Source organism: Dendrobates tinctorius, unplaced genomic scaffold, assembly GCF_039654945.1.
Source record: "Dendrobates tinctorius isolate UK_male_01 unplaced genomic scaffold, ASM3965494v1 ptg000115l, whole genome shotgun sequence".
Lineage (NCBI taxonomy): Eukaryota > Metazoa > Chordata > Amphibia > Anura > Dendrobatidae > Dendrobates > Dendrobates tinctorius.
The window spans coordinates 9,635,492-9,652,500 of record NW_027361783.1 but is presented as its reverse complement, the minus strand read 5'-3'; the positions used below and the strand labels follow the sequence as shown (position 1 = coordinate 9,652,500).

Sequence of the window (17,009 nt, the reverse complement as noted above, 5' to 3'; positions counted from 1 at the left end):
CTCGCGACACAAAAGATAATCCTTCACATAGCCCTAGAGTCTGAGAAATGGAAATGCCACTTTTTTTTTGCAGTTTCACAGTATTTGGATTTTTTCCCCTGTTTTCCAGTACACTATATGGTAAAACTAATGTTGCCATTCAAAAGTACAACTCGTCCCGCAAAAAACAGGCCTTCACATAACTTTATTGATGGACATATAAAAAAGTTATGATTCTTGGAAGAGGAAAAAAACAAAAATGGGAAAAAAAAAAAAAATGGAAAATGGCCATGGCATGAAGGAGTTCAGAAGTACGCACCTCTTAACGAATTTGGGGCATTTTACTCCAGAACACCTTTCATCAAGACCGCAAAATGTCCGTCCAGGTGAATAGGGAACATAGTGTTATATTTTAATCTATGTATGTGTTATCACCACCAAACTTGCCAGTGTAACTGATCATCAGGAGGCCGTCTTCTAGGAGCCAGCTATCATGAGAAGTAGAAGTCTGGCAACACCATGGGGACCATGCAAAGGTCCATGCTGAAATTAGGGGAAGGGGATAATGCAGGGCATCACACCGCAGGAAGGTAATGGGAATGATTGTGGTGTCAGGTAGGAGTACTTCACACATAGCGAGATCGTTAGCGAGATCGCTGAAACGTCACAGGTTTTGTGACGCAACAGCAACTTCGCCAGCGATCTCGCTACGTGTGACACATAGCAGCAACCGGCCCCCGCTCATGCTCGAATGTCCTAGGCCATTTTTTGATTGTTGGTGTCCTGCTGGCCAGCATGCATCGCTGTGTTTGACGCCGACGAGCGACCTCGTTGGCGACTCAGAAATCAGGGACGCAGGCGGGAGTCGTCAGAATAGCTGCTGTGTGACAAGGTCCCAAGGACCGCTGAGGTCGTTATACGGATCGCCGTATCGTTGCTGCATCATTGAGTAGATCTGCCTGATTGGCAGCTTACTAGCGACCATGTAGCGACGTACCAGCGATCCTTACCAGGTCGTATCGTTGTCAGGATCTCTGGAGCGTCGCTATGTGTAATGGTACCCGTAGACTTGTAGCCTGATTACAGCCACAGTGAGAGAAGACTGTTTGCTGGTGGCAGACAGAGAGAATTTTTGAGCGAATGCCTGAACAGTGTGGGCTGCGAGTGTACAATTCCAGAGGGAGATCGCACAGCGGACACAGAGGCTTTCTTTCTTCTACCAAGCTACTGAGAATTATTGCACTGTTGGAGCAAAGAGAGACAAGTTCAAACGAAGACATGTATTCCTCCTCATCCGGAGTACCAGGGTGGAGGCTAAAGGGGTTGCCCGGCCTTAGGGTAAAAGTGTGCAGTCGCTATGTGACTGCAGACTTGTGAGTCATCACATAGCGCTCACTGTGTGCTGTAAGGATTCTCCAGTGCTACCGGTGCTAGAAGCATGACGGCAAGCATGTGATTTGCATGCATGTGGTCACGTGCCAACTACATTGGCGCATACTCGTACTATGTAAGGGTGACTGCAGAGTTGCAGTCTAAAGGCCCCGTCTCAAATACACAGACCGCTAGTGAGATTGCTAATGCGTCACCAATTTTGTGACGCAACAGAGATCTCGCTACATGTGACACGCAGCAGCGACCGGCCCCCCTGCTGGATATCACAGATCGTGCAGGAATGTCCTGGGTCATTTTTTCGTCGTCGGTGTCCCGCTGGCCAGCGCGCATCGCTGTGTTTGATCGCTGGATCATTGCTGCGTCGCCGAAGAGATCTGCCTGTTTGGCAGCTTACTAGCAACCATTTAGCGACGCACCAGCGATCCTTACCAGGTCATATCGTTGTCGGGATCTCTGGTGCGTCGCTAAGTGAATCGGGACCCTTAGGCTGGACAACTGCTTTAACGCTTTGCACAGTCTTTGGCAAACAATTTGCATCTGGTGTTACAGACATGTAAAAGTTTGGACACTCCAGTTCAGAATTACTGTTAGGCTATGTGCACACGTGTGGAATTCCATTCCCTGGGAAATATGCGAGAAATCCGCATTTTAAATTCCGGTGAATTTCCAACGGAAAAACCAGCGATTTGCAAGCGTAATTAGCTTGCAGAATGCTAGCGTTTTCCAAGCGATATGTAGCATCGCTTGGGAAACCAATTGACAGGTTGGTCACACTCGTCAAACATAGTGTTTGACGAGTGTGACCAACTTTTTACTATTGAGGCTGCCTATGCGGCATCAGTAGTAAAAAATCTCTAATGTTTAAAATAATTTAAAAATCGTGTTTTTCTCACCTTCCGGCGTCTCGCGCAGCATTACCGATCATCGCGATGCTCCCGGCAAGTCCCATTCCCAGGGATGCCATGCGACAATGACCTTTGATGACGTAGCGGTCTTGACTGCTACGGTGTCGTGAGACCACAACATCATCAAAGGTCATTGTCACAAGGCATCCCTGGGACCGGAAGATGCCGGAAGCATCGCTGAGGCCTGCTGATGCTGCAGTATATGCAGTGTATACAGTATATAGCTGTGATACTTTCAAAAGGGGGTGCTACTTGGCCCATTTTCCTTTTCGTAATGTTTAAAATGCAGAAAAATGACTATATAGTTTTGAAAATATCACAGCTTGTAAATGCCTTTTGTAAAATGTAAAAAAAAAGACTTTTTTTTTGCCTAAAATACAAAGGAAATATTTTGACTTTAACCTTTAGGTTTATTAGAGATAATGTCATCTTTAACTTGCTTAGGCTAGTTTCACACTAGCGTTATCGGGCGCTGCGCAGGGCCGCCGCTAAGCCCCGCCCCCGGCCGCGCCCCCTCCGGTCAGTTCCTCCTCTGATCGCATGACGCGATCAGTGTACCCTATATTTAGCGTTGGGTACGCTGCCCGTGCGCTGGTATGATTTTGCTGGCGCTGCGCCCAGCGCACAAAAACGCGCTATGTTGCATTTTGTTGCATTTTTGTGTATAAGGTAGTGGTATACCTGTCAACAAGACTCGTGAAGATGCAGAACATTTCCTATACTAAATGCCTGGTGCAAACAAGCTACCGTAGGCTCTCAGAAACACATAGCAACCCAGTAGGCCAAGCTGTTCAACAAAAAAACTGTTTGGTAGGGCCTCTGTTTACGAGACATTCGGGGAAGATCATGTAACTATCCCATGTGTCATTTAAGCCCCTCAAAAAATCCATGTAAATGTGAAGTTTCCAGAAGCTAGGAACGCCTAAAGGAATAGAACATCTGGATGTAAACAATACCAGTCCTTGGTGCAAACTTTATTATTTGTTAAAAACACTTATTTCAAGAGTTTGTCCTCTTCATGTGCAAAACTGACCAGACAAAGAAATTACATAAAAAGCCAAAGACATAGGTTTTTTTAACTTTACTTTATTACAGGGCGCTAACTCTTCACTAACCAAATAAAAAAAAATAAGAGTATAATATATCTAAGTGGATAATACAACTGAAGGTAATATTCAAAACTGTGAAAGAAGGAAAAAAAAAAAAGAAGAAGGTGCTACCTGCTGATAAAACGGTTGCAGAATTGGCCCATTGACCACTGAAAAAACAGAACCATTACTGAAATTGGATGCTGACACTTCCAGTCTTGGCATGTGTGTACTAAACCCTGAAGCGATCATAAACACAGGCACTTATACAAACAATTACATTAATTGAATTTCTAAGGACAAAAGGTTATTTTACCAACACAGCAACTTAAATGAGTTTCTACACACTGCAAGGGAAATTCTGGACTTTGTATTGATGTTCCTGTAAAACATACGGTTTTTAAAAGGGAAAACTATGCTTCCTGTACTAACGGTTACAGTTTGGATTCTAGCAGATATTGGCAGCATCTATATCATGCCATCGTGTGTACGAGATGTATGCTTATTAAAAAGGGAATTCTCATGTTATTAAATACATTTTATCAGCTAGACAGTAAGCAAGTTTGCAATTGTTTTGCTTTTCCTATCTAATGTCATTCTGCTGCAATCAGAGCTTTTATTTTTCAAAGTGTGCTACTGGTTTACAGGGAGATGGGCCACAGTGACCACCCAGACTCTGGCCGAGAGCGAGCGCAGCAGTTACAATCCAGGAGGGAAGTTAACTCCTAACATCCCAGCCACCTCTCTCCAGCCCACTGTTTTCTATACAGCAGTTAGCTACTCACTTCCCTCCCACACACAATTTCCTTGAAAAAGCTAAAAAGGCGAAACGTACGTCGGACTCCAGGAATTCTGTGAACAGGTGATTAAATGGGTATGTGCTCATGTTATATGTGATTACCAGCATGGGGATTTTTTCCTCTATATGGCACTTTGCACTTTACAGACCACTATGGGTCTAGGTGGATATATGCTTACATGCTGATATATTTTTGCACTTTACCATTACCTGTATCCATTCCTTTATTCCTGTATTTGTGTGTATTTCACTTGGGTACATATTCCTTCCTCTTACTTGTATTTTGTTTGTCTATTTATCTATGATATGAATTTACGTAATAAAATTTATTTATGATATATCTCTCTTTGAGTGGTGTGTTCAGGATACTTTGTATCCACTTTTTGGTCTATGAATTTCACACGCCCCTGTACTTTATGCATGCTGGGAAGTCCTTTATAGTGAAGGTTCCCCTACCGCATTAGTATGTTTTTGGACATTTTTGTGGTTGTCACTTCCCTCCCCGTAGCTTCTGACAAGCTGCTGTTATAAACAGGGCTGTGGAGTCAGTGAGTGTCCATATTGGTGGAGTCAGTATAAAATATACAGAGTTCTAAAATATATAATAAATTGGGTACAGTAGTTCAATGCAGTATGTGCTGTCAATTTTTTGCTAAAAACTTGGGAAAGTTATGAAATGTCCTTTAAATGTCCGTTCTATTCCTAATCTAAGGATCTAGGTTTTCAGCTCAGATTAATCAGGACTGCACTTTATGTACATGCTCAGTAGTGAGGCAGTGCTGTGTAGTCAGAGACGTTCAACAAAATTTACAAAACCATTTTAGGGACCACATCACACTTGAAGCGACTCTGAGGTCACTACGGATTGGAAGAAGGGGAGAAATAGAAAAAGAAAAAAAAAAAAAAACATCGCCATATCATGAAGGGGGTAAATTGAAATGGACCAGGCAATTAGTGGAAAGTCCACATGCTTCAAAAACCCAATTTCAGCTCAAATGCAGTTTTCTTATTACATTCCTATTTGGCGTCTATATGTCTACATTCAACCACTTTGATCACGAGGTATACATGACATAGAAATGCTGCAGATAATGTTCTATACTTAATATAAAAACATAACGATAAAACGGTAGATTTTAAACTATGTACCTCATAATTATTTAGAGCTATAATTCTAAAGCTGTACAATGTAAAAGTAAAAGCTTACCGTCTTTGTTGTCCTACTAAACTTGGACTTTGAGATGGCTGTAATAGCGTCTGTGCAGTTAGTTTAGGTTTCTGAGTCTTATTAGCGTGCTGCTGATTAATCCAACCACGTCCTGACGCCATTGTAAAATCTGAACATTCACCTACAAAAAAAAACATCTATAAGGCTACGTGCACACGCTGCGGATTGTAGTGCGGATTTGGCTGCGCGGATTTTGTAAAATCCGCAGGTAAATCTTCAGGTCAAAATACCTGCGGTTTTACCTGCGGATTGCTCTGCGGTTTTGCCCTGCGACTTTTCATCTCCTCAATGGAGGAGATGGCAAACCGCAGCGGAATCCGCAGAAAGAATTGACATGTAAACTGCACTGTGGTTTCAAAACCGCGGAAAAATCCGCACCGTCTGTACTTTGGTTTTGTATTCCCATAGGGAATAATAGTACTGTACACCGCCGGAAAAACTTCTGCGGACCCGCAGCAGCCAAAACCGCTGCGGAACCACAGCAGAATCCGCAGCGTTTGCACACACCTTAAGACTTTTGTAGGTCATTCAACCACATTGTGGGTGTCACATCCACCTTGACTAGATCACATTCAGCAGAGACCACAGCAAAAGGTTCCCATTATTCTCTATAGTAAGGGTACCGTTACACTTAGCAATGCACCAGCGATCACGACAACGATATGGATTGCTGGTGCATCGCTAAGTGGTCGCTAGTGAGCTGCCACACAGGCAGATCTCACCAGCGACATAGCAGGGGTTGGGGGTCACTACTTACCTGTCAGACGCGGCGATCCTGACGTCCTCCCGCCCGCGTCCACGCATCGCCACAGGAAGCGCCAGACGAGAAATGATCCAGGACCTTCTCGCGCGATCAGCGATGAGCAGCGGGGGAGCCGGTCGGAGGTAAGTATGACATGCAGCGATATCGCTAGCAATATCGCTGCTACGTCACAAAATCAGTGACGTTACAGCGATATCGCAATGTGTAACAGGCCCTTTAGGGTCACTAGTTTTTTGCAAAACAACAGCCTCACTAACCTTTTAGTTATTCTTTTAAAATACTTTTGCTTAGTAAAACAAACTCTAAATTTGGTATCTAGAGTGTAAACAAAGCCTAAGCTTTACACTTGAAGGGGTTCTCCAAGAATACATTTTCCTTTCTTCGTAGGCTTGCAGGAGTAAAAAGATAATGTTAAACTCACCTTGCTCAGATCCACAAGATGGCACACTGCTGCTGCCCGATACGGACAGGTTGCAGAAGTGACATCACGACTAGAGCACACGTAACCGCAGCTGCAAATCACTGGGCTGTATGATGTTGGGGTTGACAGCTCATGTTGCTGAGCCCATTAGATGGCTGCAGTAATCACATGCACTGAAGTCATGAAGTCAACGCTGCTGACTGTCAAAGAGTGGGGTAATGGCAGAGTGGCACCCCTGGACCCAAAAATGGTGAGTATGACTTTAACCCCTTAGCGACAGAGCCAGTTTGCAGCTTAATGACCAGGCCAATTTTTACAATTCTGACCACTGTCCATTTATGAGGTTATAACTCTGGAACGCTTCAATGGATCCCGCTGATTCTGAGAATGTTTTTTCGAGACATATTGTACTTCATGTTAGTGGTAAAATTTCTTCAATAAGTCTTGTGTTTATTTATGAAAAAAATGGAAATATGGCGAAAATTTTGAAAATTTTGCAATTTTAAAACTTTAAATTTTAATGCCCTTAAATCAGAGAGATGTGTCACACAAATTTCTTAATAAATAACATTTCCCACATGTCTACTTTACATCATCACAATTATGGAAGCAAAATTTTTTTTTGTTAGGAAGTTATAAGGGTTAAAAGTTGACCAGCGATTTCTCATTTTTACAACAAAATTTACAAAACCATTTTTTTTAGGGACCACATCATATTTAAAGTCATTTTGAGGGGTGTACATGACAGAAAATACCCAAAAGTGGCACCATTCTAAAAACTAGACTCCTCAAGGTGCTCAAAACCACATTCAAGAAGTTTATTAACCCTTTAAGTGCTTCACAGGAACTAAAGCAATGTGGAAGGAAAAAATTGACATTTAACTTTTTTTTGCAAAAAATTTACTTCAGAACCAATTTTTTTTTATTTTCACAAGTGTTAGGCTAAGTGCACACGTAGCAGAAAATTTCTGCTCAAAAACCTGACTCCCTTCCCAGAAACCGCGCCTCTTTTGTCTTCGCATTTTCCGTGCGTTTTCGTCGCGGTTTTTGATGCTACGTTTTTTACCGCGATGCGTTTTTTTCGCGGTAAAAAAACGCATCAATATGCACAAAAAGTGCAAAATGCATAGAAATTAATGGGAAGCTTATTTTTAGCGGTTTTATAGTCAAAACCGCTATAAAAAAAAACCCGCTAAAAAACGCTGTGTGTGAACACAGCCTTAAAACAGAAAATCAACCACAAAATTTGTTGTACAATTTCTCCTGAATACGCCGATACCCCATATGTGGGGGTAAACCACTTTTTCAGCACATGGCAGAGCTCGCAAGGGATGGAGCGCCGTTTGACTTTTTCAACGCAGAATTGGCTGGAATTGAGATCGGATGCCATGTTGCGTTCAGAGAGCCCTTAATGTGCCTAAACAGTGGAAACCCCCAACAAGTGACCCCATTTTGGAAACTAGACCCATTAAGGAACTCATCTACTGTAGATATGTGGTGAGCACTTTGAACCTTCAAGTGCTTCGCAGAAGTTTATAACGTAGAGACGTGAAAATAAGAAATCCATTTTTTTTCCACAAAAATGATCTTTTCGCCACAAATTTTTATTTTTACAAGGGTAACAGGAGAAATCATACCCCCAAAGTTGTTGTGCGATTTGTCCTGAGTATGCTGATACCCCATATGTGGGGGGGAACCACTGTTTGGGCGCATGGGAATGCTCGGAAGGGAAGGAGTGCCATTTTGGAATGTAGACTTTGATGGAATGGTCTGCGGGCGTCATGTTGCGTTTGCAGAGCCCCTGATGGGCCTAAACAGTGGAAACTCCCCACAAGTGACCCCATTTTGGAAATTAGACCCCCTAAGGAACTTTTCTAGATGTGTGGTGAGCACTTTGAACCCCCAAGCGCTTCACAGAAGTTTATAAACGCAGAGCCGTGAAAATAAAAAGTCTTTTTTATTTCCACAAGTGATTTTTTTTAGACCCCCAAAGTTGGTAAATAGTGGAAACCCCCCTCAATTCTTGCTCCAACCCTAACCCCAACACACCCCTAATCCTAACCCTATTCCTAGCTCGCCCTAACCCTAATTCTAACCCGAGCCCTAATGCTAGTCCTAACTCTAGCCCTAACCCTAATGGAAAACTGAAAAAAAAATATTTTCTTTATTTCGGTATGTTGGCCTAACTAAGGCTGGTTTCACATTAGCGCTTTTTAAGCGCACGCACGGCCGGGGGTAGCTCCGCCCCCGAGCCGGCTCTCTGCCCGGCGTGCCCGCCCCTTGCTTGTAGCGCCGCCTCCTATCGCACAGCGGCGCCTGCGATCGGCGCACCCTATCTTTAGCATAGGGTGCGCAGATCGTGCGCAGGCCGTGCGCTAGTTGCGCTTTGACCTGCGCTGCGCACTTTTGACGGTGCGCCGTGCGCGCCAAAATCAAACTTCGGATTTTGGCGCGCACGGCGCACCGTCAAAAGTGCGCAGCGCAGGTCAAAGCGCAACTAGCGCACGGGCTGCGCACGATCTGCGCACCCTATGCTAAAGATAGGGTGCGCCGATCGCAGGCGCCGCTGTGCGATAGGAGGCGGCGCTACAAGCAAGGGGCGGGCACGCCGGGCAGAGAGCCAGCTCGGGGGCGGAGCTACCCCCGGCCGTGCGTGCGCTTAAAAAGCGCTAATGTGAAACCAGCCTAAGGGGGTGATAAACGGGGGGATTATGTACTATTTTGTTTACTGATGATAGTTTATCATCGTGATCAAAATGAGTGAATGGAATCTGCCAGCCGGAGCCTGCAGATTCCCGGCGGGCGCACTGCGCATGCGCCCGCCATTTTCTTCGGATCCAAGATGGCGGCGCCCACCGGAGGACGCCAGCGGGACGCGGGACCACCGGGAGGGGACCCTGGACCACGGAGAGGTACTGAGGGGGGGGGAAATCGGGGACCCTAGTTCTCTCTCCTCTGATGTGCAATCACATCAGAGGAAAGAGAAATGTAATGCACAATCGCGGCTTTTTTATTTTTTGCGGTCGCCGTTATAGGGTTAATAACGGCGATCGCAAAAGCGGGGCAGGTAAAAACCGACCGATTCATGTTCTCTGGGGTCTCAGCTACCCCCGGAAGCCGAGACCCCGGAGAAAATCCGACACTGGGGGGCGCTATTCACTTTCTCCACAGCACCATGAATTAGCGGCGCTGTGGTTTTAGTACAGTTAAATACCGCCGTTAAAAGGCGTATCGGCGGTCGCTAAGGGGTTAATCAAATTCTCAAAATTTATTCCCAGAAAACCCCTTTAAACAGATATTCACATCTTCAAGGATAGGTGTAATTGGAGAGTGTCTGTAACAATAAGCAACTTTGTGATTTACTATATTAAAATCACTACATCCTTTTTGTTTACAACTTGTTGCCTAGGAGACCGGCCACCACTAGGGTCTAGCATCTGTTCCAGGACATGATCAGCGCTTTCCATCTCTTTTCTATTGAGCTTGTAAAAAAATGAAGTGACTGCCTGGAATTGCTGCAAGGCAATGTTCGCTCCTGATCCTGGACAGTTTCAGTGCTACTGCGCTTCCAATGCTGCCGAGGGAAATCTGCCTCACATAGAAGCCTCCAGAGTGCACAGTTCACACCAGCCATGCAACAAAGCTGCTGGTCTGACATGTCAAACAGGAGCTTCCCAGCAATCAATAAGTCAGCTGACTGGGAATGGTGTGCTCCTGACGACGGAAGACAAAATAACAGGTAATAACATTTATATGCTAATTTTGCTAGGAGCAAGGGGATACCAGAAATCCTCTGTTGGCAAATACTGTTACCCCTCCAAGGCGCCGACCAATCATAAGCAGGCAGCATCATGCATTTGGAAAAGAACATGTCCCTTTGAAGCTTTTAGCAGGCTCCGGCTGGCTTCCTAAGTCTGAGACCTGTAATTGCTCACATTTTTGCCTTCCTAACTAACTCACTGCCTATATCTACTATGAATGCAAGCGGGGAGTAGAGCAGAGCTATGTGTAATTACAAACACCTGCTTGCAGCTCTCCTCTCACAGCATTGTCATCTCTGCTGTACTCTACTCTACTCCTGAATCTGCATTCCCAGCCGGGCTGAACTGTAGTGACCAAGGTGAGATCGGCGAATTCACCGCAGTTCACCGGGAGAATTTCACTGTGGTGAATTTGAATTGCTCATGATGCTGGCTGGGATCTCAACAAGGTCACTGCAATACAGCCCAGCTGGGAACACAGCCTCAGTGACGGGCAGTAACCTCGATGACATCACCGCTAGTCACTGAGGCTGCTCTCGCAGCAGCTCATTCACCAGTGATTCTCAGCCTGGACGGTCACATCTTGGCTATGTCCAGATTGAAAACGGTTTATCCCCAGACATGGATTATGGCGCAAGACAGAACGGACAGGTGAGGAATATTGTTGTTTTTTATTTTATTATAGGAGACAAGGGATTCAGTGGAATTAGGCGTTATGTGAGTAAAGCTGTGTATGTTATTTTTAAATAAAAAAAATCAAAGTGTTTTATTTTATTTACCATATAACTATAGGGTTAGTAATGGATATTCGGTGTGCTTGATGTCACCTAACAATACAAAGGTGACGTCAACCCCACAAATATGAACCCCACTTGCCACCGCTGCAGGGAAAGTGCAGGGCAAAGCGATAGATGCGCCTTTTTTGGGCGGCTGTGGGCTGCTATTTTTCGGCTGGGGGGCATATTGCCCTGTACCATACCTGAGAATACCATCCCCCAGCGGTTTGCTTTAGCAAGGCGGGTTGTCAAACATGGAGGGGGGGGGCCACGCCGTTTTTTTTATTATTATTATTTAAATAATTAAAAAATACGGAGTGGGGACCCCTTTATCTACTATATAATCGTCTAATTCTGTCTGTAACGGAAATCTTGCGTGGCTGATTTGTCGAGCCGGCCGGGCGTAACCAATCAGCGACAGGCGCAGTCTGGCCACGAATTGGCGCGGCATTTGAACGACACACGCCACCGTCGGGAGATCTGCGGCGCTAGCCGTTGATCTCCCGACGGTTGCCGCGGGTCATCTCCTGCCACGATCTCCTGCCGCACGGAGGTCAGCAGCGACGCAGCCGAGAGATGACCGGCGCAGCGCTCAATGTGCGGATGGTACCCAGGGTCCGGAGGAGAGGAGACTCTCCTCCGGGCCCTGGGCACCGTAAACCTGTAAAAAATAGAATTAAAATAACAAATAGTGATATACTCACCTTCCGACGGCCCCCGGACTCTTTCCCTCCTCTCACCACGCGCCCGGCATCTTCTGGTCTCAGTAATGGTTTGCGCGAAAGACTGTTGGTGATGTCGCGCTCTCGCGGGAGTGACGTAATCTCCGGTCCTTTGCGCTAAGCATTACTGGGACCAGAAGATGCCGGGAGCGTGGAGAGGAGATCAGGGGCCGTCGTAAGGCGAGTATCTCTCTCTGTTTGTATCGGAAATCCTGCGTGCAGAGCACTGTGCCCTCCATCTAGTTCTTAATAACCAGCCTTGCTGAAGCGGAAAGCTGAGGGTTGCAGCCCCCAGCTGTTAGTTTTGCCTGGCTGGTTATCAAAAAGCGCAGGCGCCGGCTGATGAATACTCTCATCAGTCACTCCTGCTCTTACTGTTATTAGCGTAAGTAGGCATTGGCTGATGGCAGCAGTAGTCCCATCAGCCGACACCAATTACCGTAGGTATACTTTACACCTCCGATCACAGCTGTGGGTTCATGCTGTCTTTTGATAGTGGCTGTCTGATCGGCGGTGATGATTTTACCGCGCTGTCATGCACATGACAGTGCGACAAACACCCGCTGTTAGGGGACGGAACCCAACCAGTAACACGGACTTCCTGATGAAGTCCGTGTTTGGTGTCCATGAACGAACAGTAGGTGTTCGGTACAGACGTCGAACTTTACTATTTGGGTTCGCCTATCTCTATTTGTAATAACACAGCTCTGCTCTCTCCCCTCCCACTGACTGCTGTGAGATGAGAGCTGCAGAGGTGTTTGTAAGGACACAGCTCTTGTCACAATTCAGTTGTCAAGTATTCCCGGACCAGAGGTTCTTTCCCTGTCACCAACGCTAGGGGCGTCCTGCCCTGACTTGCCCTGTTCCCCGGATTACTTCTGATGGTGAAGACGCCGAGGACACATACCTTGCCTTATTTACTGAATCCGCTCTCAGTCTGTAGCCTCCTCCACCCAGGGAAAATGGGAGTAGTAGTGTACCGTAATACACTAACCAGACTGACAAAGTAATACAAACAGGGATAAAGGAAAACACAAATCATGCAAATATACTCACACAAACAACAGGGTTATACACCAGAGTGGAGGATGGGGTTAAACCAATGTAGTAGAAGGGCATTACCACACACCTAAAACCTTGCAACAGTCTCAGATAAATCCACCAAATGCCTTCTGAAACAACAACCACAAACCACCATCTACAGTACTAACCATGCAGCATGAAGCTACTCTGGCAATGAGTGCTATCCAGGGCCCAGATTATATAGGAGTTGGGAATGGCCAATAGTAAACAGCTGAGAGCCTTCATGCAGGAAAGCTTCCAAAAGAGCTCTCAACCCCTGCACTGATAAAAGAAACCTGCACCATTTAATATGAAGGTGACCTGCTCCTATGAGTGCAAGAGTAGGAGAAATCAGACACTCTGGTCTTCTGAATCCTCTCTGTTGTGCTTAAACCCATGACAGCTCTGCTCTCTCCCCCCCATACTGACTGCTGTGAGGTGAGCCCTGCAGGGGTGTTTGTAATGACACACAGCTCTGCTCCGTCCCCCCCACAGTGACTGCTGTGAGGTGAGCACTGCAGAGGTGTTTGTAATGGCACTCAACTCTGCTCTCTCCCCCCACAGTGACTGCTGTGAGGTGAGCCCTGCAGAGGTGTTTGTAATGACACACAGCTCTGCTCTCCCCCCACACTGACTGCTGTGAGGTGAGCCCTGCAGAGGTGTTTGTAATGACACTCAGCTCTGCTCTCTCCCCCCACACTGACTGCTGTGAGGTGAGTGCTCCATAGGTGTTTGTAATGACACACAGCTCTGCTTCTCTCCCCTCTCTAGAATACTAGAGAAGCAGGGGCGTAAACATCGCGGTCGCAGCTGTGACCGGGCCCGCAGTGCTTAGGGGTCCGATCGTGAGTTAGGGGAGTAGCCGGCTCTGGGAGCTACAACCGCTCATTGGCTGTGCAGCTTCGTGCTTTGCGATGGCTGCTCTGTGTGCACAGGACCTGTAATGATCAGAAGCCTCGGTGATGCAGGACTCTGCTGTGCTGGTTGCCATGGTGTCGGATGAGGGTAAGTTTATGTGTAGGGTCTGGGGGGGGTTTACAAGGTGGATGTAGCAGAGCTGTGTGTGTATGAAGTGTATGGAGCGCAGCTGTGTGTGTACGAGGTGTATGGAGGGGAGCCGCGTGTGTACGAGGTGGATGGAGAGGAGCCGTGTGTACAAGGTGTATGGAGCAGATCCACATGTGTACGAGGTGTATGGAGTGGAGATGTGCATGTATTTTGGCATGGGGGGCCCTATTTGAAAGTTTGCACCGGGGCCCATAACTTTGTAGTTACGCCACTGTAGAGAAGTGATACAGGAAAGATATATATCTTTGTACTGTGTTAGCCAGTAGATTGAAGAATATTCAGGATTGAGAGTCCTCAGTGGTTGATACCTTTTAATGGCTAACTGAAAAGATGGTAACACATTGCAAGCTTTCCAGACTACTCAGGTCTCTTCATCAGGCTGGACTAATACATGTGATTCTTCAGATTTTGTATTAGTCCAGCCTGATGAAGAGACCTGAGTAGTCTTGAAAGCTTGCAATGTGTTACCATCTTTTCAGTTAGCCATTAAAAGGTATCAACCACTGAGGACTCTCAATCCTGAATATTCTTGTAGAGAAGTGGACATTCATCCTGCAGACACAAACATGGCCAATAGAAAAAACACAAACATCATGCTGGCTACATTTTGACTGACAGACCAGGTTGCATATATAATGTGTCCTTAAGTGATGTTACCTACAAGAAGGACCAGTTTCGCCACTTTTGGCGCCTTTATAAAGTTAATCAGCACGAGCGATGGGTGTTACACCGGGAGCTGGCTCCGTCACAGAACGGGACCGAGCACGGCAATGAACGCCAAGTCCCCTCACCTGAGTGTGTACTCTTCCGGGTGCAGGTAACCACGGGCGACCTGACGGTTGTATCTGTGCCGACTCCCCAGCGCCACCTGCAGACCGTGCCTGGTATAACCCGCCAGTAGCACTTTCCTATCTCACTGTGTACAGTGTCCGTCTTTTCTTTTGAGGCACAAAATAAAAATATATCGTTTATTGAGGAGCACTACCATGTGGCTGGCATCAAGGTGGCATCTGGAAACTTGACGCTCACAGTGGCTGACAAACAGAAGTAGAGCCGTGATTCTCCACACGCGCCCAACACGGTGCACGCCGGGAAATGTAGTCCTGTTCTCAGTATACGTGCCAAGAGTCAATTCCTTGCGAACTACACCTCCCAGAAGTCTGTGCAGAGGTCGCCGAGAGGCCTGCAGAAGCAGCAGGAGACACAGGACACATGAAGTTCATTGAGTGACTGACAGGCATGTGGCTCTGGTGACGGCAGGCGGTCATGACTTTGTGCCAGTCTCTGTGGAGGGCTGCGGTGAGGAGGCGGCCGCTGCTCTACTACTCACCCAATTACAGTGCCGCCCATGGCAGCCTGTTCTTACTGCCCCACCGCGGGAGAGCGCCCTCCACCGGCAGCTGCTGGGTGCAGCCCCTGTTCACAGGCAGCGCCTTGTCCCAGGAGCAGAAGCGCACGTCTGTGCAGGCGAAGGCAGAAGAGGCCCCTCCACTGACCGCCGCCCAGAGAGGTACCTGCCGCCGCGGGTGGGGGCTTCGGCCTGCACTGCAGGGGTCCCCGTGGAGGCAGCACCGCCGGCAGCCATCCATGTGAGGCCAGGACCGGTGTCCAGGCCCCAGCCCAGGCGGAGCAGGCTTGCTGCAGCTTTCTGCCCTGTAGGCCTTGCCCCAACAGAAGCCGAAGGGATATCCCAGGATGGCCGGTGTCCCCTAGTCAGAGCGCTGGGGGTCCTCACATTGGGACCCCAACCATCTCGGGGTCCTGCCGTGGCGGGGTGCACATGCCTGACCTCTGCTCCATTCATGGGCTATGGAGAAAGTGAAGGACAGTGTGGCGCTCTTGCCAGCCATCCCATAGACCGTAACGGAGGCGGTCAGACATGTGCCCCTTGGCCAAGTCGGGCCCTGTGCTTGACCAGGAGGGGCCACCGAGGTCATTGAGTCACCCCCAATCTGATCTACTATGTAAAGCTCAGTGTATATATGTCCGGGATTGGCATCCGCACCGTCACAGCCACAGCCACAAAATTTGGCACAGTCACACGTCTGGACCCCGAGAGCGTCATAGGCTATGTTGTGCGGTGAAATTTCAATTCAACCCCGCACGTTCCAATTCACCAAGCAATTTTGCCCCTATCTACATACTGGGGAAAAAGTGAAAGGAAAAGTGTTGGAGGCAAATTGACAGCTGCCAGATGTAAACAAGGGGGACATAAAGAATGAGGGCGATGGCGCCAAAGAGTATATACCGTACAGTTGCTAAGGTGGGGCCCTGACATGGGATACTCACCGCACACGGGGATATGAACACACACACAATGCGCCACACACTACCATGAGGTTCAACACATATACCACCCTCAGCACACATTTCACCACACATACACCGACCTCACCACATAAAAGTCGAAACACAAAAGTCGCCACTCAAAACTCGCCACGCTGTCCCAGAGCTGTTTAACCCCATAGTGACAGAGCCAGTTTTCAGCTTAATGACCAGGCCAATTTTTACAATTCTGACCACTGTCCCTTTATGACGTTATAACTCTGGAACTCTTTAGCAGATCCCGCTGATTCTGAGATTGCCTTTTTTTTTAAGACATATTGTATTTCACGTTAGTGGTAAAATTTCTTCGATAAGTCTTGTTTGTTTATGAAAAAAACCGAAAAATTGTCAAAAATTTAGCAATTTTAAAACTTTAAATTTTTATGCCCTTAAGTCAGAGAGATGTATCACACAAATTTCTTAATAAATAACATTTCCCACATGTTTACTTTACATCAGCACAATTTTGGAAACAATATTTTTTTTGTTAGGAAGTTATAAGGGCTAAAAGTTGACCAGTGATTTCTCGTTTTCGCAACAAAACTTACAAAACCATTTTTATTTAGGGACCACATCATATTTAATGTCATTTTAAGGGGTGTACATGACAGAAAATACCCAAAAGTGGCACCATTCTAAAAACTGTGCTCAAAACCACATTCAAGAAGTTTATTAACCCTTAACATGCTTCACAGGAACTAAAGCAATGTGGAAGGAAAA

The 17,009-nt window shown here is 46.7% G+C and overlaps 2 protein-coding genes across 8 annotated transcripts in view; one reads left to right on the top strand and one right to left on the bottom strand.

Moving 5' to 3' along the window:
- Positions 1-14,968, bottom strand: part of FBXO15 (F-box protein 15) — a 198,923-nt gene extending 183,955 nt beyond the window's left edge. The window contains exons 1-2 of one of the 7 annotated variants that reach the window (XM_073589998.1): positions 14,756-14,968; positions 5,371-5,512 (exon numbers count right to left, since the gene is read on the bottom strand). In XM_073589998.1, the coding sequence (XP_073446099.1) occupies positions 5,371-5,492 (122 nt within the window). In that variant the 5' untranslated portion in view covers positions 5,493-5,512; positions 14,756-14,968. The other 6 variants (XM_073590000.1, XM_073589999.1, XM_073589997.1 and 3 more) reach the window with 6 other exon arrangements.
- A 117-nt stretch (positions 14,969-15,085) lies between these two features.
- Positions 15,086-17,009, top strand: part of TIMM21 (translocase of inner mitochondrial membrane 21) — a 28,006-nt gene continuing 26,082 nt past the window's right edge. Inside the window, exon 1 of the mRNA XM_073590004.1 lies at positions 15,086-15,474. Within this exon, the coding sequence (XP_073446105.1) occupies positions 15,231-15,474 (244 nt within the window). The 5' untranslated portion in view covers positions 15,086-15,230. The remainder of the gene's footprint in view (positions 15,475-17,009) is intronic.